At 36.6% G+C, this 22027-nt stretch overlaps 1 protein-coding gene across 1 annotated transcript; it reads left to right on the forward strand.

Annotated features, from left to right (window-relative positions):
- The first annotated feature begins 1726 nt into the window (after nucleotides 1–1726).
- Nucleotides 1727–18229, forward strand: LOC139687158 (26S proteasome non-ATPase regulatory subunit 1-like). Its single transcript, XM_071584291.1, has 9 exons — nucleotides 1727–1818; nucleotides 2576–2690; nucleotides 3448–3564; nucleotides 6266–6368; nucleotides 11220–11389; nucleotides 12158–12430; nucleotides 14695–14874; nucleotides 17524–17653; nucleotides 17991–18229. The coding sequence occupies exons 1-9, from the start codon at nucleotides 1727–1729 to the stop codon at nucleotides 18059–18061; spliced, it is 1251 nt and encodes a 416-aa protein (XP_071440392.1). The 3' UTR covers nucleotides 18062–18229.
- Nucleotides 18230–22027: the final 3798 nt, after the last annotated feature.

A 22027-nucleotide genomic window follows, 5' to 3' on the forward strand; every position in this document is an offset into this window, starting at 1 on the left:
TATTTTGCTGCTTCTCTGACAGCAATACCAACCATAATCAGTTTACTATTTTTTCTTTTATTCGACCTCTGTCCTCAATCGCAATATTATTTATTACGTTCAGGAACTTCATTCATTGCAATTTTCCCTTTAATCGCTTCTCCAACTGTGGTCTAATTGAGTCTTCACCGCTTGCAAAACCTATTAGGTACTCCCTTAATCGGCTGCCATGATGGTGATAATCTAAAATGCTCGTGCTAAACGATGAAGTCATGGTGATTTTTAAAAAAGCTGCGAGTCTTTTCATACTAGCAGTAAGAAGCCTCTTGTGTCGCCAACTTCATTTCCGTTTGTATCGAACGTTGTGGAAAATGGTTATGAAATAACGTGACATTTATTAACTGACGCGCGTGACATTTAATAACTGCGGGAACTCATGAGCGTAGCCTTATTTTCTTCTTGTGGTATGATAGGCAAGGCAATTTTATCCCTCGGGGGACGTTGCCTCCCCATCCCCCTATCTACTTCGCGCAGTTTTTTCGTCGCAGCCTTCCTGCCTGCCGCTCTCAAGAATCTTTTATCTGCTTGGGAAAGGAATTTCCTTCAAATATTTCATCCCTTTACTATCCGTCCTTTTCGATCCGTTTCCTTTTTTTGACGTCGTTTAGTTATCCCATTTTTCATTTATTATGCTTATTCCCATTAGAGGCTGGAAAAAATAGTAACAATGTTGATGGATGAATTTATATATGCTCACTGAATGAGAATTTCCTCCGACGAATGTTTAAATGCTCTTTTCGGCGTACGGGAGAGGAACACTATCCTCCCCATCCTTGTTTCATAAGTTTTATGACATTCATACACGATGCCCGCAAAGGCGCCCAGTTATTTTCCTCGTCAAAGTTTTTTAGTTTTCATCGATTATCCGTGGTTTGATTTTTTTCCCGAAGCCGAGGGTAAAAGGATACGCCAACTTCCAAATTATAAGAAAAATTGCACTTTGCAGTGTACAAAATCGCTTCAAATTTTAGGGAAGTGGAGGCTTTCGTGGGTCTTTGCTCTTCGACGAGGATTAGGAGCTATCCGGATTAGATCAGTGCATTCAATAATTCCTTACTATTTAAAGGCGTGGATTTTTTATCCTGTTGGGCCATGCTTATAGGCAAGATAATTTCTTTATTTCTTTGTATTTCTCCTTTTAGGTGAGTTTCGATGCTATATTCTCAGCCATTGCTTACCTGAACTCAGTACCTATGTTTTTTCGGAAAAGTGAATGAAAAAACTTCGCTCTCGGCAACTTGATTGTCGCTGTCATATTTTGATTTCAAGTCCTTTGCTGAAATCCGTTACCATATTGCTTAAACTAACATTGCATTGATGCAATCAGTACTCGTTCAAGGCTGAATGCAATAATGGTATTAATTTCGTAAAAAATTAATATCCTAGCATTTATTGTGTATGCGGAATAAAAGAAGGATTTATTATAGTGTGGGGTTTCACGTTGTCTCGTTAGGCGAGGCTAAGAATTGTAGGCGTTTTCAGTCTGTGTCCAATCAAAATCTACCTTAAACGCTAGACTACCAAATAACGAAACATTTAATGATCAGCTCTATTAAATGGATGAATATATTTTTGGTAGAAATACTCATTTTGGTATAGGATTTATTCAAAATAATTAGTTCATTACCCTCTCTGCGATTTTTTCTCATTATTGGATGTTCGCATCACCACAGTTAAGAGGTTTAAAATGCAGTGTAGCAGTTTAGTGAAGTATAAGGCCCAGACGGTTGCCTACGTTCAGGTGATCTTTGTGTTTTGGTGCCTACATTCAAGGATAGCGTAAGGAAATCCTATGCACAGAAATAGCAAAATGTGGCCTGTTCATGGGGCCATGTAGCCATGGGGTTCAACTAATTTCGATGGAATTTTCCCATGGGTTGTATAATTTATATGCATGCTCAGCAGAGTTGCCTAAGTTTCGTAATTGTTTCTTTCAAGTTAAGTCAGAGTGGTTCATCGGTGTGCTTCCTGTATTACCAAAGATGTGCTCAAAATGAATAACCGATTGTAGAACTTTTCCACTTCATATTTCGAGTGAAAAAGTGTTACAGTCAGGTATTCATTATGTTCGACTTCCACCGCATCATGCTTGAAGCTACTAAATATGTATTCAAAAGTTGCAAGCAATGATATATATGCTGTGACTAAGCTTGTTTTTATGTAAACAAAAATATATCTTTGTCGCCGCTGTGTCATTTTCTCATTAGATGTGCACTGTGTTGAAGCATTTGTTAATCGATTAATAATGGTGTTATTTAGTGTATATTTTTTGTATTTAGTTCAGTTATAGTTGTAAATATTCAAGACTTACATAACATTTGAAATAGTTGATTTCTTTGGGAACTTTGCTAAGGATGCTGTGAAAGGTAAAAGTAGAGAGAAGTTTATTTTAGACTTCTCATACATATCTCTCATACTTCAAGGGAAACAAAATTTTTTATAAAATATTTGGAGATGTTCGCTGGCCAATATTTTTTCATTGATTCATGAATGCAATGGATTTTACAGGAACAAAATCTCTTTTGATTTTTTTCAGAACACCTGAGCAGTGTCCAAGTGTTGTATCCCTTCTCGCCGAGAGCTACAACCCACATGTTCGCTATGGAGCAGCCATGGCTCTTGGTATTGCCTGTGCTGGCACTGGATTAAAGGTAACGTCCTTGTTTTACCTTTCCTTTTAATTAGAAATATTTCATCAGTCTATGTAATATTCTGAGTTTCCCGGGCTCTTTGTATATCTTTTCCATCTCTTTAGAATTTATTTAAGTTCATACTATATTTAGAAAAAAAAATGTGTGATGTTAGAAGTTTCCATGGCATAAATTTTATGATATTTGCATATGTCTTGGGTTTTTGGTGTTTATTTGCTTGAATAGAATAGGTTTGCTGGCAGGAATGCTGAAAATGTTGTCTAATAAAGCCAATCAATTCAGTGAAAGCCTGAGAAATATTCGAAGCTCATGTATTTATAGTTGTATCCCTCCTTATTGCCTCCCCTAGTGTGAACTTGGCCAAAGGTCCCAAATGCATGTTGATTAAATAATGATATTAAAATATTAGACTGTGGCCTTGCATTTGAACCATATCCATTTAAATAATTTCCATTACCTCTGGATATGGCAGAGCTTTTTTTCAGATCAATGCTAGTTTCTTTGTAAATGTTATGAGGGGAACTCTGTAAATTTAGTATTCCATCCATTGAGTTGCCTTCTAGCATTCTTCCATCATTGGTACCTTTCACAACAAGTGAGGTGATTTTATTCGGTTTCATTGTTCCCAGCTGTCTGTGTGACTTCCATTGTTACTGTGGGGACTTGATGCACATTACATGTTTAAAAAATAGCATTCTCTTTTGTGCAATGAAATATAATTTCTCAAAAGGTGTTTATTCCCATTCTATTTCCACAGGAAGCAATAGCTCTACTGGACCCAATGACAAATGATCCAGTAAATTTTGTCCGGCAAGGAGCCCTAATTGCTTCGGCCATGATCCTAATTCAGCAAACAGAAGTGCTCTGTCCCAAAGTAAGTTTGAATTAAGAGGAGTATCAATAAATATGCATACTAAATCTCTGTTTTTAAAAGTTAGGAGCTACTTACATCCTATGATTTATCTTTAAGTTGACAGTAAAACATATATGTATAGGTACAATTTATAGTACATATACTCTGTGGATAAGGATGTTAAGAAAAGACTCATAAAAACTTTGATATGGAGTGTAGCTGTGTACGGCACGGAAATGTGGTCATTGAAGCGGGAGGATAGACGTAGACTGGAGGCTTTTAAAATGTGGGTGTGGAGAAGAATGGAGAAGGTGGAATGGACAGAGAAGAGAACAAATGAGGAAGTACTTGGTATGGTGGGCGAAGAGAGGGGTTTGTTGGGAGAAATCCTATGGAGACAGGAAAAGTGGATGAAGGATGGATTGACCGGCAGTGGGATGTTGAAGACTGTAATTGAGGGGAGAATGTTAGGCAAACGAGGAAAGGGAAGGAACAGGATAGGGATGTTGGATGGGATGAAGGGAGGAAGAAAGTACTCAGAGTTGAAGAGGGACTTGATGTAGAGTAGGATGTTGTGTTTTGCTAGGGGTCACAAATTATTTGATTAGTAATTATGACCATCCAAAAACCTACCTTAACCGGTAGATTACCTAATAATAATACTCTGTGGATAACTAATATCTTACAATTAAATCCATAATATTTCATTTGCACCCACAAAAAGAAATTATGTTTTTCATTTGTGTAAGTTGTTTTGAAAAACATAGTTACTTTTACATTCTCCAGAGTGATTTATATACAGTCATTTTGATTCATTTCTGGATAGTCCCAATTTTGTTTCGATAGAAAGCAGGAAAAAAAATTTGCGGACCCATAATTTGTCCCATAAAATCTTGGGATTTATTTTTATAATTTTGAAAAGTAATAATTAAACTATTTTCTGAGGATATGTTTACTATATCATGTGCAAATTTTATTACAAGACTAGCTAGATGTACCTGTTTCTTGCATGGGTTGTTGAAAGAAATCATTATTATCATTCCCCTACCTAAATATCACCATTACTGAGGAACTCTCAGAACCTTCAATCAGGAGATAGCTCTTGTTTGAGCGAACTGTATATTGAATAGAAGTTGTTGTAATTATCAGCTAGAGTTTTAGATGCTGTCAAACACCAAAATTTCCTTATGTAGCAAAAAGTGGAAATAGTAATTTTGTTACTTCATCAAATGTTCCCAGTATGAAAAATTTCTGCTGATTTTTGCCTGAGACTATTTCTTATATTCAGCTAGAATAATGTGGTATGTACCAATATAATGAGCATGTAACTGAAGTTTTAATCCTTGAGGAATGAAGGAATTAATACCACTCAATCTAGCTACAAAAGAGAGTTAAAGAGCAATTACAAACAACTCCATTGCTGCTGTTATCGTGGTATCCAAGGGTGTGGATTTATACTCATTGAGGCACCTCTACAATTATTTTGTTTTTTTGATGCCATTTAAAATTTACCATATCTTAATTTTCTACATAACTGTGAAATGAACGGCAATTTTAATTTTGTATGCAAATTACCTTGAATCACCCCAGAAATTTTTCACTTAAATTCAAATTCTCAAACATACATTCAGTGAGAATCAATTTAAAACTATTCTGTACATCATGCATAAAATGAGATATTTTCCACAAATATACACTAATATTTATTTATTTAAAATATTATTCATATACAGCAGTAGTGCCAATTTACAGTAAAATATATAACAATAACATGAAAGAGGAGAAAATACAATGACAGCTTAACAATAAACAATGAGAACCGAGCATGGACCGGGGAAATATTTAATTTATTTACAGGTGGGATAAAGCTTGGGTGGTGAAATCATTACGTGATAAATAAAAAGGATGGACAGTGTGAGGGATTCAATTTAGAAGGGAGGAGAGGCGAAATAAAGGTGAGCGCTTAGTGAGAGATATCCTAGGAATAGGCAGATGGAGTAGGGAGTGGGTGCGGGTGGATCAAGTTGGTATCCTGAAGTTGAAGATAGAGAGCAGTTTCAGGGCAATCAATAGTTGAGTTTAGGGTGTTATGGAGGAGTTTTGTAATAATAATGTTTGTAATATCCAAAGCAATGAAAGGCTGCAAGGGATTTTAGGGTTTCCCCATTATCCATGCATTTTATTGAGATACCGCCTTTTTCACCCCTGGGGGATCATAGACGCCAAGGATGACAAATTGCCACTCTCTGAGTCTTCAGTAAGTAATGCTAATTTTTTGGAATGTATAATCACTGACACTGATGTATACAGATTCCTTATAGGCTCTCAAATTGTCATTTGGAGCTGAGGTTTGAGACTAGGTCCATCTAACTAGAAAAGGCAGTCAACCTTAATAGTTCAGTAGCTTTAAACTACACTTCAGTTGTTGATATTCTAGAGGTCAAGTGTTCAAATTTCACCTTTGTTTTCAATTTTTTAATATCTTGCAATGACCTTTCTGAATTTAATTGACACTCCAATAATGTTACCTCAAATATTGAAGTATTTAAAAGCCTGGTTACTACAACTCCATGTTCTTTAGGAGTTACCTGAATTTCTTAGTCTTCAATGAAAAACATATTTTGATGATAGTATTTCTGGCAGAATATGTTATTTCAAATAGAAATTCTTTCTTTTGGTTTAAGATTAGAGTTACTTCAATTGCTTGCTTTATATTTTGCAGGTGAAAGACTTCCGTGCTTTGTATGCAAAAGTGATTGCAGATAAGCATGAAGATGTAATGGCTAAGTTTGGTGCCATTCTTGCACAGGGTATCATTGATGCAGGTAGGCATATTTTTCATTATTGTTTAAAGCTGCTATGGGATTTTGTTATGTTTTACTACTAATTATTACTTGTATGGTTCTTACGCAATACACACCATTTTTCCCGGCCCATTAGGCACACTATGATTTTTCAGGTTAGAATTTAGGAAAAATGCTGGCATCAGATAAAATATGATCAAGTATGTTGATGTTAACACTTAATACAAAGAAAATTGAATTGTGAAATTCATTTAGAATAAGCAGCTATTGGAATTAGAATCCCAGAAATTTGTCATCGCTGCTGGTAAATCATTACCGCCTTTATTTTCATTGTGGTTGTCACTTTCCTCTTCATACGAGGGTCAATACAAAAGTTTTGAGATATACAAAAACTAAGAAACTTTAAATAATTTTGGTAACTATATTTTCTCAAAATACTTGCCATGACATTCTGTACAGTTTTTCACTCGCGCAAACCCGTTCTTGAAAATTTTTCTACTTATTTTCCTTGAGTGCTGAAAGTTCACGTCTGTAGACTTCAATGGCTTCTTCAGGGCTGGAGAACCTCTTTCCACGCTTGTGATAATTGATTCTAGGGAACAGGAAATAATTGCATGTGGTTAGGACTGTAAGGTGGGTCAGTCATTGGTTTAACCCATGTGGACTCCGGGAACTGAATTGTAAGGTTGGCTGTGTGCGCAGATGCATTGCCATGGTGAGGGTCAATTCCCTGCAGTCCTGTCTTCAGCCATTGTTCTTAAAGCCTTCCGAAAACTTGGTAGACGTACAAGGTGTGTTCAAAAAGTATTGTGACTTCAAATTTTGCGGCCAACATACATTCAATTTCTTTGTTTTGTTGTGTTGGTACACATGTCCCAAACATTTGTGTACAGTTTTAAATAATATAGCATATTTAGTTTGTTGTTTACAGATACAAATGTTAAATGTGTTAAGGTGTGCTCAGCGATTTTATGCTATAAAAAAAATGGATCAAAGAATTTGCACCAAAATTTGTATATAAAATGGAATTAAGTGCTCCAAAGCACTTGAAATGTTGACAGTGGCATACGAGGAGTCTGATCTGAGTTAAAAAATTGTTGAAATTGGTACAAGCTCTTCCAAGATGGCCGAGAAGATGCCAATGATGAAACTTGAACTGTACGCCCCAGCATGTCAACAACAGATGAAAAAGTTGAAGCAGTTATGAAAATTGTCCTGAAAAATCATTGAATCACTTTAATAGAAGTTGCTTAGAATGTTTTGGGCATGAGACATGTGTCAGCTAAGTTCGTTCCGAAACTGCTTAATTTTGACCTGAAGAATTGTCGCATGAGCATTGCTCAGGAGCAGTTGAATGACATCAATGATGATCCGATTTGCTCAAAAAGGTCATAACTGGTGACGAATGATGGGTTTATGGTTATGACGTTGAAACCAAAGCCCATTTGTCCCAATGGAAGAACCCAGGAGAACCAAGGCCAAAAAAAGCATGCCAAGTACAATCAAATTTCAAGGTTTCACTCACTGTTTTCTTCAATTACCATGGCGCAGTGCATCAGGAGTTCTTACCACAAAGTTGTATGATCAATAACGGGTATTGCCTTGAAGTTATTCACTATTTGCGAGATGCAATACAAAAAAAACTTCCGGAATCAAGGAAAAACAATTCCTGGCTTTTGCATCACGACCTGCTCACTTATCGTTGCTTGTGAGGGATTTTTTGGCCAAAAACATCACCACAATCATGCCTCAGCCTCGAGATTCACTGGATTTGCCCACTGAGACTTTTCCTTATCCCCAAAACTGAAGAGATCTATGAAAGGAGAGAGATTTGCAACCATTGAGGAGATAAAGACTGTATCGCTGGAAGAGCTCGAGACTACTCCAAGAAGTGCTTATCAGAATTGCTTCGAGGATTGGAAAAAGTGTTGGCACAAGTGTATTATATCTGGGTGGGATTACTTTGAAGGGGACAACTTGAATAATGAAGAATGGATAAATGTGTTTTCATAAATATTTAAAGTCACCTTACTTATTGAACACTCCTCATACTATTGTGTATGACAGAGCAGTTACAGTTGTTCTTCCAGCAGAACAGTTGCTACATGACTGCTTTAGTAGAAGAAAGTTACTACCATTTTATTTGCGACGCTTTGAGGCTTAACTTTTCTTTGTGGATGTTCATCGGGAAAAATTCATTGTTGACTGGCCCTTATTTTCAGGATCTAATAGATGAATCCAAATTCCGTCACCAGGAACTATGTCAGATACGTGCCTAGAGTTGCCTCTGTTAAATCTTTTCAACATTTCATCGCACCAATCAACATGATACACTTTTGTGCTTTGGTCAAAGTGCAAGGCCCCCATCGAGATGGAACTTTCCTGACTCAAAGATTTTCATGCAGGATTTTGGAAGCTGTCTGCAATACAATCTAAAGTGGCACTTCAATATTCTTGAATGTCACGCGATTGTTTTAGCACACCAGTTTTCCTACTGCAGCAATGTTTTGCTCAGTCACTGGAGTCTCCAGGCATCAGCTTCTCTCCTCGTCTTTCAACAAAGTTCGATCTTTTCTAAATTCTTGAAAGCACCAAAAAATTGTTTCATGGGAAGGAGTGAGGCTCTCTAATGCTCGTTGCAACAGTCAAGACTCTCATTCATTTTAAATTCCCTTTTAAAGTCGTAAAGAACCATTGCCCGAAAGTCCTCTCTTGCTGCCTCGAATCTCACTACGCCTGCATGCCACATAAACAGAAACAAAGGAAGACCATTTAGCAACAGCGATAAGTCAAGCAAGTTGAAACTTGCATGCATTGCTTAGAAAAGATGCCACTGTTGGCCCGCTTCCCTGGAAAGGTAATAATAGACTGCATCATAGTCTATATCCAAACTTTCATAGCAACCCTCGAACATGATGCCATCTTCACTTCCTCGTGGAGCATTGCTAATTTCACAATTTTAAAAAGTGATTATCAGAAAAATTTTGCAATATGCATACATATTGTCTATTTTCTTGCTTCAATTAAAATCAGTTTTTATGAGATAGTAATCCTTTTCTTCCCATGATTTATTATCCTGTTCTTTAAATACTGCTCAAGGTTTGGCCATGTAGGATCAAATGAATGTAAATATTTTTACTTGTATCTGCATTTACTAAATCCACCTTCTGTTCCCTATAGTCTCATATCATCTCTGTCAGAGATGGGCCAAAATGCCTTTCAGCTGCCTTTTTTCTTGCTCTGAAGTGTAATTCATGGCTTCAGGATAAATTTAACACTCTATGGCAATCTTCTATCTTAAGATATATGTGGTTATTATCACATTAACTTTTTATGATTAGTTTGTTCCTATTTTGATATTATTGAAATTAGTTTTAAAGTGTTCTATGAATTTACAACACTCTCCTACTACTTAAGGTGAAATTCCTGTAGACTCAGAGTTTACCAGGAGATATACAGTGCATGTATGTATTAGCAGAGGCATAACATCCGTGTTAGCCCAACAAATTTTAAGTTTCGCGGCAGCACTACATGTGAGATATTACTAAATTCACTAAGTTGTATACAATTATGATTTATTTGATATTTTATTGGTACTACTGTCAAAGAAGTATTAAAACTCTGTTGCTTACTTCTAATTGAAAACAGTGATCGAAATTTGCAATTAAGGCAACCATTTTCTAACCTTGATATGGAAAAAGCTACATATTAGTAAGTGTTCTCAAGTGAATCAACTTGCACTTATTGATCAAATTTATACCAGTATATCCCCAGCCCACAAGACGCAGTCTGATTTTAGAGCACATTTTGCAGTAAAGAAGTTACTCCAAAACTTTTCCGAAGCATCTTATAGGCTGGGAAATACAGTAATTTAGGTGATAATATCACATTCTTAGGCAGCATTTTTCTAATATGATAGGTAGCTGTTATTTTATGAATAAATATCAGTCCAAAAGATTTTGCTAATTTGAAGAATTAACTCTGTAAATATATGTACATATAGGCATTTTCCAAAAAATATTTATTTCTTGCATCTCAGTTTCATCAAAAACTATTCATCCTCTTGTGTATCGTTCATTCAAGATATGCTACCTTTTTATAGGTATATTTTGGATGGTGCCTGGTGACTATTTACTTTTAAGCATCGGGAGAAATGTCTCTTTCTTTGTGCTAAATTCTTTCCTTCTTCATTTCTTCTGAACTGCTGCCTGCCTGTCTGAAATGCCTCCTCTCTTCATTCCCCTTACCCTGTCGCCCGAAATTCTCCCTTCTATCATGAGCTATAACATCCCAACACCTTTCAATATTTCATCCATCCACTTTCTCCACCTTTTTTGGATTTCCTACTGCAAGTTACTTTCTATCCCACCCTTTTTAAAACCTCAGCATTTGCTATCCTCTCTGTACAATGGTGAGTGTGCTAGTATAAATGTAGCTATTTGCTGCTGATTGAAAGTATCTTATTTAAAGTGATACTGTTTAATATTGTAGATGTATGGTAAACCTGTGAATAATGATTCTTTGTTAAAGCTAAGGTGTTAGAGGCATATAGACTTAATGTAAATGGATACCTTAATTTCTTGTAATCATTACAAAATGTTAAATGTGACTGCTAAATTTATATCATTGTGAGGTAACTGATGTACAAGCTTGTATGCACTAAATGCGTGCATTATTTTATTATTGATTGTATTATTTGGTTGATATTTGAAATGATTATGAAAGTTCTTAGGCCTTAAAACCTTATCAATAGAGGTTGTGTTAATAGTTATATTTTCAGCCTTCCATTTTAGAATTATATGCCATTCTTCTTTGCTTCTTGTTTGTTTGCAAACACGTAGCCTAATTATCCCATCTTCTCTCTTTCTTTAGGTGGACGCAATGTCTCTGTGTCTCTTCAATCTCGCACTGGCCACACGAGCATGGTCTCTGTTGTGGGAATGCTAGTGTTTACCCAGTACTGGTTCTGGTTTCCCCTGGCCCACTGCCTGGCACTGGCTTTTACCCCCACATGCCTCATTGCTCTCAACTCAAAGCTAAAGGTAAGGATTGTAAAAGTTTGGATTTATATTTAACTAATAAAAGTGCTTACTATTCATAAAACCCATGTTAGCAATTCTGAGTTTTAATAAGCCCTTTTTATAATGATACCCATGTGTGGACCATTTGAATGATATTGTTTCAGTCATGCATACATATTTATGGCATGCATATGAATTTGAATTTGGGAAGAGTCTATTAAATATTAAGAAAAGTGACAAGATAAGGTTATGAGGCATTTTATTTTAATTATGTTGCTTATTTAGTAACTTCAAATTGAAAACTTCTCGGTTGCAAGCTGAAGACAGCTTATCATGTACCTCTTTTTCAGTTATTTCATGGTGATTCTTGCTGTTATTTGTATTATTCATTCTTCCATTCATACAACATAACATCTAGTGTGTAACAGATGCGGGAAGAAAAGGTGGTTTAAGCTCAAAGTATGATCAATCATTGTAATTATAGATCAGCGTATTTTTACTTAAATCAGCTGACTCAGATCCAGTAAACCCTAAATTCATTTGGTGAGGTTGCGTTAGGTTTTCTCCTATTTTTAGTATATTCTTCATTGTCATGGGGAAAGCTCTCCAGTTCAAACCCTGAACTACATAAGAATGCTATGAGATGTTAATATTTTTAATTATACACAACTGTGTGATTTGTACTGTTGTAATTCCAACAACACCCCTCATTTAGGGTGTTGTATCATTAACTTTATTGTCATACATAGAATGTACCTCTCTATATTCTCCTTCTATTATGCATTACAGATGCCACGACTGGAATTCCGTAGCAATGCTCGTCCAGCAACATTTGCATACCCACCACCTCTTGAGGAGAAAAAGCGAGAGGAGAGGGAGAAGGTGACCACTGCTGTGCTGTCAATTGCTGCCCGAGCCAGGAGGAGGGAAACTGAAAGACGCGCCCGTGGTACAAACATTCCAGCACCACCATCTACCACAGCCACTACCACCACCACACCCACTGCAACGACCCCAGCACCTGCAGCTACACCAGCCTCAGAAGAGACAGGAATGGAAGTGGTGAGGCTTGGGAAATATAACTGCCGTAAACTCTCGATTATACCTGCTAATGCATATATAATGAATCACATATAATCAAAAAACAAGGATAACTAAAATACGTGGAAAATATGGCCATGATATACACAGATATTCATGGAAACAGTCCTATTTCATTTGTTATTATAAATTTGAGTTTTTTAGTGATAGAAAGTACATTTTTTGTGTTTCAGCCATTTTTTAAGGGTAGAATCATAGATTTACAAGAATACACAGAACTATCATAAAGTGAGTAGTAGAACTTATTTTCCTCAGAAAGCTGAACCAATCACATAGCCAGGAAAAAATGATGGAACATCAAAGAAGAAATAAAAAAAAAAGGATCATTGATATGGATTCTTATTAGTCATATGATACTGGTTAAAATTATGCCGTGTAGATGGTTAGTGACTTATTTGTTATAGAGTGAGGAAAGTACGAGGGTCATCCGGAAAGTAGTACCCGTTCGTGCCGCATGAAGTGCTGACGACGCGAGTAGCTGCTGGACGAGGTCAGATAGCTTCAGTGGCTTGTCTGCCTTCTCTGAGCCAAGTTGCGTGACGCTAGCATTGCCTGTGTTGTTTCTGTGATTGTTTACAATGTTTAAAAAAATTGAGAACGCCGCCAGTTGTGAAGTGAGGGCAGTGATTAAATTCCTCAATGCAAGAAACGTTCGCCCATGTGATATTCATCGCCAATTAAAGGAGGTGTATGGAGACAATGTAATGGACGAGTCGTCTGTTCGGCGGTGGTGTCGCAACTTCAGCATGGGGAGGGGGAACACACACGACGATGAGCGTTCGGGGAGACCGTCTGTCATTACAGACCAACTGGTGAGCTCAGTTGACGAATTCGTGAGGAACGATCGGCGCGTCACAATTGATGACATCTGTGAGCATTTTCCCAATGTTTCTCGAACAATTGTTCATGAAATTGTTAAACACCATCTGCATTATGCAAAAATTTGTGCAAGATGGGTCCCTCGCGTATCTCAATGAGCTGGCGGCGAAGGACTATGCAGCAGGAATACAGAAACTTGTCACACGTTATGACAAATGCCTTAATTTGCTTGGAGATTATGTTGAGAAGTAGTTTAAAGTATCCTCTTTCAAATAAAATTTTTTATGTTTGTTAATATTTACTTTTGTGTCTTTATTTCACGAACGGGTACTACTTTCCGGATGACCCTCGTATATATAGTTATATATTTGTTTGCCTTACAGGAAAATGTGTAATTCTCAAGGCCAATGAATGCAAGGGAAATGATAATGAGAAAGTGTAGATAGTACAGAAATGATGAAATTAAAGCATTAGATATTATTGACAACTTTTGATTTTGTGAAATTAAAAACTTTTAAGGAAGCCAGGGTATTTCAAACTTGTATTTTTTAAAGAATATCAAAGTTTCAAGGCATTTAATTATATTTACAATTGTAATAATGTTACAATTTTGAGCTGCTGGGAAGAGAGTAGCTCGGATAATCCACAAAAGGGATTATCTGCACATTGATTGTTGAGATTTTACCATATGTTCATTCACATACTCTTCCGCTATACATGGTATGTAAAGTAGAGGGTGTAATATCCTAGATAGTCAATCAGAGGGTTCAGGTTGAAATGCAAGCAATGCTCCTGGGCGCCCTCAGCGTCACCCAAGCTGAGTGCTTCGTTTTCTCCCACCCTAGCAAAAATGTCATACCTACACTGCCTCACCTGAACCTTAATAGTAACCCTGTGTAAATCAGGTCTCTCAAGAGTACCTTCCTGGCTAACCTCAGTGATTACTGTTTATAGCTGCTTTTGCTGTTTAATTCCCACAAAAGTGGTGGCACTAGAACTGGTCAATTCTCTGGGATTTTTAAAAAAGTCAGATAAATCTCAGTGAAAAAATTGTTTTCATATTTTAGCTTTCAACTTCCATCTAAAATGCCTTCCATGGTAAAATTCCTTCCATACATTGAACTGTCTTGCAAAAATGGGACTTATTGCGAGATAGTTAGGATTCAGAACTAAGGGAAATTTGGAAAAACACTAGACATCACCAGAGGGAATCACAGGAAATTTTACAATTCTTTTTCTGCCACCCCCATGCCAAAGGGGTTAGGTTCATTGTAGTTTTTTATTGATATCATAATTTCTACCCATGTTGCCCATATATTTACATATGTTAGTCAGTAAATTTTGTTGAGACTTGATACCAAAGCTTGTAATTGAGATGGTCAACTAATATAGGACATTGCTTTTAGGATGAGGAAGTCCCTGCTGAGGAAAGCAAAGATAAGAAAGAGGAGAAGAAGGAGAAGAAGAAGGAGGAAAGCTCCGAGGAGCGGAGGGGAGAAAAGCGGCCAAAAGAAGAGGAGACTGTCAGGAAGGAGGAGCCAACCTTTGAGATCCTTGGAAACCCAGCTCGCATAATGAAACAGCAGGTGAGCTTTTTATTCCCAGTTTCCTTCAAATATTTTGCCCGGATATCCATTTTAGAAAAATTAAGTATCAAATTAATCCATATTCACATAAGGCATTCCCTTGCTGAAAAAGCAAATCATACTATCTACAACTTCCTAATCATTTACTTTTTTTGCTCTATCAGTTAAGGTAATTTTTGGAGAGCATAGTCTATACAATTTCTCCTAACCAAAAATACAACCTGAAATCAGGTACTACAATAAGTCCCTCTTTAGTTTTGTGTACTTCTTTCCCCCCTTCAATCCTTCCAACACTCCTATTCCTTCCCTTTCCTTATTTGCTCAGCATTCTCCCCTATATCATAGTCTTCAACATCCCGTTACCACTCAGAACACACTGAATCCATCTCTCCTCCTACTTTTGATTTCTCCTAACCAACCTCTCTCATCCCCCTTCATGCCTAGCACTTCCTCATTTCTTTTCTTTCTGACCATATTACCTTCCATGCTTCTCCTCACCCACATCTCAAAAGCCACTAAATTATGCCTATCATCTTACTTCAATTACCAAGCTTCAGCACAAAACCATACTACAAATTCAAAACTGTAACAAGCCTTTTCTCAACATCCTGACTCAATGTCCCTGTCATTAATTCCATCCTCCTTGTGAAAACTTCTTTGCCTAATGCAGTTCTTCTCCTTATGTGCTTATTGCTTCAACTATGGTATTTTTGTCCAAAATACTTCTGATATAGGAGTACTGCTTCACCGGCTTCATGATGAGGGTAAAAATGAAACTTTACACTGCCACAATAAAGATTTAATATTTCATGACCATGGTTTCAATCCTGTGTATCATCATCAGGTGATGATGATGCGCAGCATCCAAACCATGGTCATGAAATATTAAACCTTTATTGTGGAAGTGTAAAGTTTCTTTTTTACCCTCATCATGAAGGAATTCCACTAAGTTAAACCTTAAACTGTAATGCTCACCTGCTTTAGTTTTTGACCTCCTACTTCAATGTTCAAGCTAGCCTTTCTTCTTTCCATTTATTCTCATTCCACACTTGTCACATTGACCCTCCTGTGCACTCAGTCGAGTTTGCAACCTCTTGGCTGACTGACAAACTGAAGCTTGGTCATCTGTAAATGTAACTGATTTTATGAATCCCCCTCCAATTTACATTCCCACCTTCAGGTCCTCCCATGCCCCTTTCACCATTTCCTCCACATACCTGTTGAACAGCACAGGTGCAATGCACACCCCTGTCTTACCTCTTTTCCTAACACTGCCTGTCTCGACTCTGTATCCCCCGCTCACACCTGAGAAGTCTGTGGCATGATGTACAAGTTTCAGATGACTCTCCTTTTTCACCAATCTACTCCTATTTTCTGCAAAACATCATTAATGCCACCCAATTCACTCAATCCAATGCTTTCTCAAAATCTATGAAGTAGACAAATATATTCCAACTGCATTTCATGTTCCTCTCTATCAGTGACCTCATGACTGCTATGGAATCATGCATCCCTTCTCCCCTTCCTAAAACCAAACTGATCATCCCCTGGTATTCATTTGTCCCACTCTCCATCCTCTTATTGTTGATTATGAGAACCACTTTAGCTGTGTGCAAGATCAAGTTTATTTTTCTGTAGTTCTCACCTGAAGTTGCCTTGATCTTTTTTGGAATAGGAACTAACGCTGATCTAACAAAGTCTATCGGCCAAATTCCTCTCTCATAAATGCTATAAATCAGTCCATATAAACTCTTCCTCCCAAATTTTCCCAAACCTATAAGTCGTTAAGTGGGAATGTTGTCCACTACCACGCCCTTATTTGATTTCATTTTCCTTAATGCCCTTTCTATCTCACTATCGAGCAAGACTTAACCTAATCAATCCTCATCCATGTCACACTCTCCTTCTATGTATAACCTTACTGGCCTCTACAGTTCTTGTATATATTCTTTTCATCCCTCTTGGATCTTTTCTGATTCAACCAATATTCCTTCCATCCCATCCCTGATTGTATGCAACAAATCTCCCTGTTTACTACCTGCCTCACTCTGAATGCCTAATCATATATAACCTTAAAGGTAGTATGTACATCTTTAATTAAACAGAAATCTGCCTGAACAAAGAATCCTGGAATTAAGTTCATTGGGCTGAAAGAGAATTATAAAGAGTTCCTTTCAAATTTTAGTTTCCTTTAATTAACTCGCCTATTCTAAAGAGGCAAAAATCTCCCCAGCCTTCTATTCTGATTCGATTATATATTAATTTTCTACCTGCAAAGTATTCACATATTTTACTAAGCTTTACCTTATTCATGAATTTGTTGGCTAAAACAAGACCATAAATTTCATATTCAGGCTAGTATTTCTGATGTATAGTGGTATCAGAGCATTGAGGGATATTACTATGCATCACTTCTTTAGTCAGTTCTGATTTGTTTTCATCAAATGCCTGATATTAACCATGAATAGTTTTATCTTTTTACCAATGGTTGTGAGTGGTTGTATGATGTTGGTAATCACACTAAAGTCTATCCTATTTTCGACTTGCATTTAGTGTTAGTTGAATTTCATTTTCCCTCATTTAAGTTTTAGTGCCGCTTGATATCAGTAGCTACATTGATATAACTTATACCTGCTATTCTGTATGTAGTTGAAGGTTGTACAGTTAGTTGAGGGCAGTGGTTACGTCCCTGTGAAAGATGTCTCTATTGGAGGAATTGTCATGGTCCGCCGGGTTGGATCAACAGAAGCTGATGAAGAGCTTGTGGAGCCTGTTGCAGGTAATTATTTTAAATTTCTTCATAAGACCTTTTGAAATTTGAGAATATTCATTTGGTAAAGGAATTCAGTGTTCATAGAAGTGAATGCACTTCAATTTCATGTTTTATTTTGTGGTTATGCACCGTTTATTTTTCCATCATCTGATATGAGGTATTGGCTACAAGGCAGTCGGTAATACATATGATGTGAATATCCAGAATATTTTATTTCATGATATGCCATTTTTGCAGCATTATTTAGATTTTGCTCAATAATGTCATGTGCACATCTAAATTTACTTTAATCTCTTGTAAAACCATGTCAAGTAATTTATTAAATACTTGTATTTATTTATAGCATTTGGTCCTAAACCAGTGGAGGATAATGAGCCAGAACCACCTGAGCCTTTTGAATATACTGAAGAATAAGGAAATCTCCGCAGTGAAGACATAATTTAGAATTATGTATCAAAATTAATTGTTCTGGTTTTATATATCCTTGATGCTTTCTGTTTTTGGATGTTTGTCGTCAACTTTACTTTTATTTGCTTAATGAAATGTATCTATGTGAGAAATAAAATGAGTTCATCAACCATATACTTAACTGGCTTTTGTTAAATTTTATATATGTATTGTATATTAACATATTTTAATTTTTCTGGTGGCAAAGTAGAGCACATGCAAAAAGTTTTTGACAAAATTATTTTTGTTAGCGGTGTGAATATTTTGAAACATATTATGTATGATTTTTTGGCCGGCCACAAAGGCCAGTGTAATCATGATGTCTCAGCGATGGCTATTTTAAAATCTTGTTTTCTTCAAGAAAATTCACTTAATGACTACATTCTTTAAAGTATCCCAAAAGAGAAAGCTTGTAGCTCTCTTGTTTTATGGCATTCTAATTTTGTGTTGGTACTATAACTAAATAAATGTTCATCATTACGTGTAATTGAATATTGACGTATTCATGGACAGCATTTTTATATCATTATGAATAACTAAATAATGCTGAGAATAAGAATTATGATAACCTATCATCCTGCCAAATATATGCCATACTCATTACAATATGAGTGTTATCCTTATGAGTGGATGCATTTTTCTCATTTGTCAACAGTTATGGAAAAATAGTGCTTCGGCTCACAGTCTTTCTCTCTGGGCCCTATGTTTATTTCATCTTTGGTTCTCATCTGCCAGCACTTCAAAAAGACTGGGAATGCTCTGGTCTGAAATTTTCACCTTTGTCATAGTATCTTGTGTTTTCCGTGCTACACATTGGCTGTTCTAAAATGTTTGCAATCTCCACTATTGGTAATGGGAAGATAGTTACAGGTTGGGAGAGAAGTTTTCTTTCCTCAGTAGGTCTTGGCTCTTCTCAAATTGAGTCATAAATTAGCCATAAGGAGAACTTCAATGTGCTCTATTAATTATGGCCAATATTTCTAGCTATTTTATATTTGTAAAGCCATTGCATATTTATCGGTAATTAATCACGAACTCTTAGTGCCCATGTTTACCATAACATCAGCAAGTAGAAAGGTGATGAACCTGGTGATGGAATCAAGGAAGAGATCATTGTAGTAGGATTCTAGCACATTCCAGTGGAAGTGTGACAGTACAAATTACCCTGAAGATAAGTCAGAACAGAAGATTTTATAGGTCACTGTAGACCTCAAAATGCAGCAAGGAATAACAATAATATTGTGAGTATATTTGAACTATTTTTTATATTGAAATTAGTATGACTATTGTGAAGTAAACAAATCACCATTCTGAGCAATATATAACAATAAATAGGTGGGTATTATCAACAAATTCAAGAATGACGTCATGGAAGGAACAGACAGTGGAAGGCATTTGTATGGTATTGGGACTTTTCATGGTAATGGAAATGATTGAAAAGCTCATGCCTCGATCTTTTTGTAATCAAAATGATTTTATCAACACCAGGATGTGGAGGATATTTCTTAGGATAGGGTAGAGATATGTAATTTGTAAAGTCCTCCATTTTTCTAATTTTAAAAAAGATAATGCATGTCCTCCCAAAACTAGGTCAAATTTTTTGTCATCTCCTATCTCAGCGTAAAATTCAAAGAATACTTTGTGGCAGTTGGAAAATTTTCAAGAGATGAATCCCTAGCGTTTTGGAAGGGCTGTTTGTCTTTCAAGCAGTAATTCTTCCAAGTTTGTAATAAAAAAAGTGAGTTAAGTGATGAAAAAACGAGATATTTGTGTTGTTTTTTAGTTTATGTTGGAAAGAATGCTGTAATTCATATATCCCTTACCATGGCTGATAGAAATAAAATAGAAATAACAGTTTCAAATTTAGCAGTGTCTTTTGAATCAAGTATGACATCTGGATAGAAAAGTATTGCAATTCATATAACCTTACAAGATTGCTAAAAATGAATTCCTGAGAAATGCAATGTTTTCCCTAAAAGAAAATTGAAAACCGTCTGTAATAGGTAGTAATAAGTGTATGGGCAGAGTTGACTTGCTAAAAACTTGTTTGATTGTAAAGCTGTAACTAATGGTATATGAAGTTGTTGAGAAGATTATTGAATATTATAGTACTAAAGTGCATGATGATCTAGCATGAACACTGGGAAGAAAGCTGAGATTAACTGGTTGAAGATCTTGAAAAATATGATGAAGTGGGTTCCTCAGTGGTCAGATCAACAATCAGCAAATTTCCATGCATCCCAGAGAAACATTTTATAAAGAAAATCCCCATTTTGGCAAAAAAGGTGTATCATCTGTTTAAAACATGGACAGAGAAGGGACATTGTGTACTGGTATAAAAGGTGTGACGGTGGTATTTTCTTTGTTTGCTTGGAGGTATCGCACCAAGCATAGTTATTTAGGTAAGTTACTTAAACAAAAAAGCTTAAGCAAAATTTTTAAATTTCATTTATTTTAAATTTCATCACCTTGAATGAATTAACAAAGCATATACTACATGCATAAGTTTTAGTTCCTATCCCGAAAAAGGTAAAGGCTACATCATGTGAGGACTACAGGACGATAAGTTTGATATACCACGCAGCTTAAGTTGTTCTCAGGATCATAAACAAAAGGATAGAGAGTAGGGCAAATGATTACTTAGGGGATGTTCAGTTTGGGTTTAGGAAGGGAAGAGGTACGCAAGATGCCATTGCAGTAATGAGATTATTAATCGAGAGGAATATAGAACACAACCAGGAGGTATTTGCCTGTTTCGTAGATTTTGAAAAAGCTTTTGATAGAGTGTACTGGGAAAAACTAATGAGTATATTGCAGAAAATAGGAATAGATTGGAGAGAAAGGAGGCTAATCCGCAACCTGTACATGTCTCCGACTGCTTAGGTACGAGTGGGGAATGGGGAGTCCAGTTGGGCAGTGTTAGGAAGAGGTGTAAGGCAGGGTTGCCCATTATCACCGTTACTGTTCAACCTGTATGCAGAGGAAATGATCAAAAAGGCGTGGGAAGAACTGGAGGTAGGAATGAAGGTGGGCGGGGAATTCGTAAAATCAGTTAGGTTTGCTGATGACCAAGCTTTTTGTCAGTCAGCCAAGGGTTTGCAAGCATTGCTGAGTGAATTGGAAATTCAGTGCAACAGGTATGGGATGAAAATCAAAATTAATAAAACAAAGGTTATGCGATTTTCTAGAAATAAAAAGGCTAAGCTAAACATTAACATAGGAGGGCAAAAACTAGAGCAGGTAGAACAGTTTACGTATCTCGAAAGTGTTTCGGACCAACACGGTCAAAGTAATAGGGACGTAAGGAGAAGAATTGCGCTAGGCAAAGAGGCTTTCACTAGGAGGAGGGAGTTGATGACAGGGATGTTGAGTAAGGATGTTAAGAAAAGACTCGTTAAAACTTTGATATGGAGCGTAGCTGTGTACGGCGTGGAAACATGGTCATTGAAGCGGGAGGATAGACGTAGACTGGAGGCTTTTGAAATGTGGGTGTGGAGAAGAATGGAGAAGGTGAAATGGACAGAGAGGAAAACAAATGAAGTACTTGGTATGGTGGGCAAAGAGATGGGTTTGTTGGGAGAAATCCTATGGAGGCAGGAAAAGTGGATGAAGGGGGTATTGACCAGTAGTGGGATGTTGAAGACTGCGATAGAGGGGAGAAGGTTGGGCAAAAGAGGAAAGGGAAGGAACAGGATAGGGATGTTGGATGGGATGAAGGGAGGAAGAAGGTACTCGGAGCTGAAGAGGGACCTGATGTAAAGTAGGATGTTGTGTTTATCTAGGGGTTACTAATTATTTAATTAGTAATTATGTCCATCCAAAAACCTATCTTAACCGGTAGATTACCTAATAAAAAAAATAAATACTACATGCTTAAAATTCTATATCTGTTACCGTAATGTGAAAAAAACTGAGGAAATACTGGACCCATTA

Source organism: Hetaerina americana, unplaced genomic scaffold (assembly GCF_022747635.1).
Source record: "Hetaerina americana unplaced genomic scaffold, ioHetAmer1.1.p SCAF_17, whole genome shotgun sequence".
Lineage (NCBI taxonomy): Eukaryota > Metazoa > Arthropoda > Insecta > Odonata > Calopterygidae > Hetaerina > Hetaerina americana.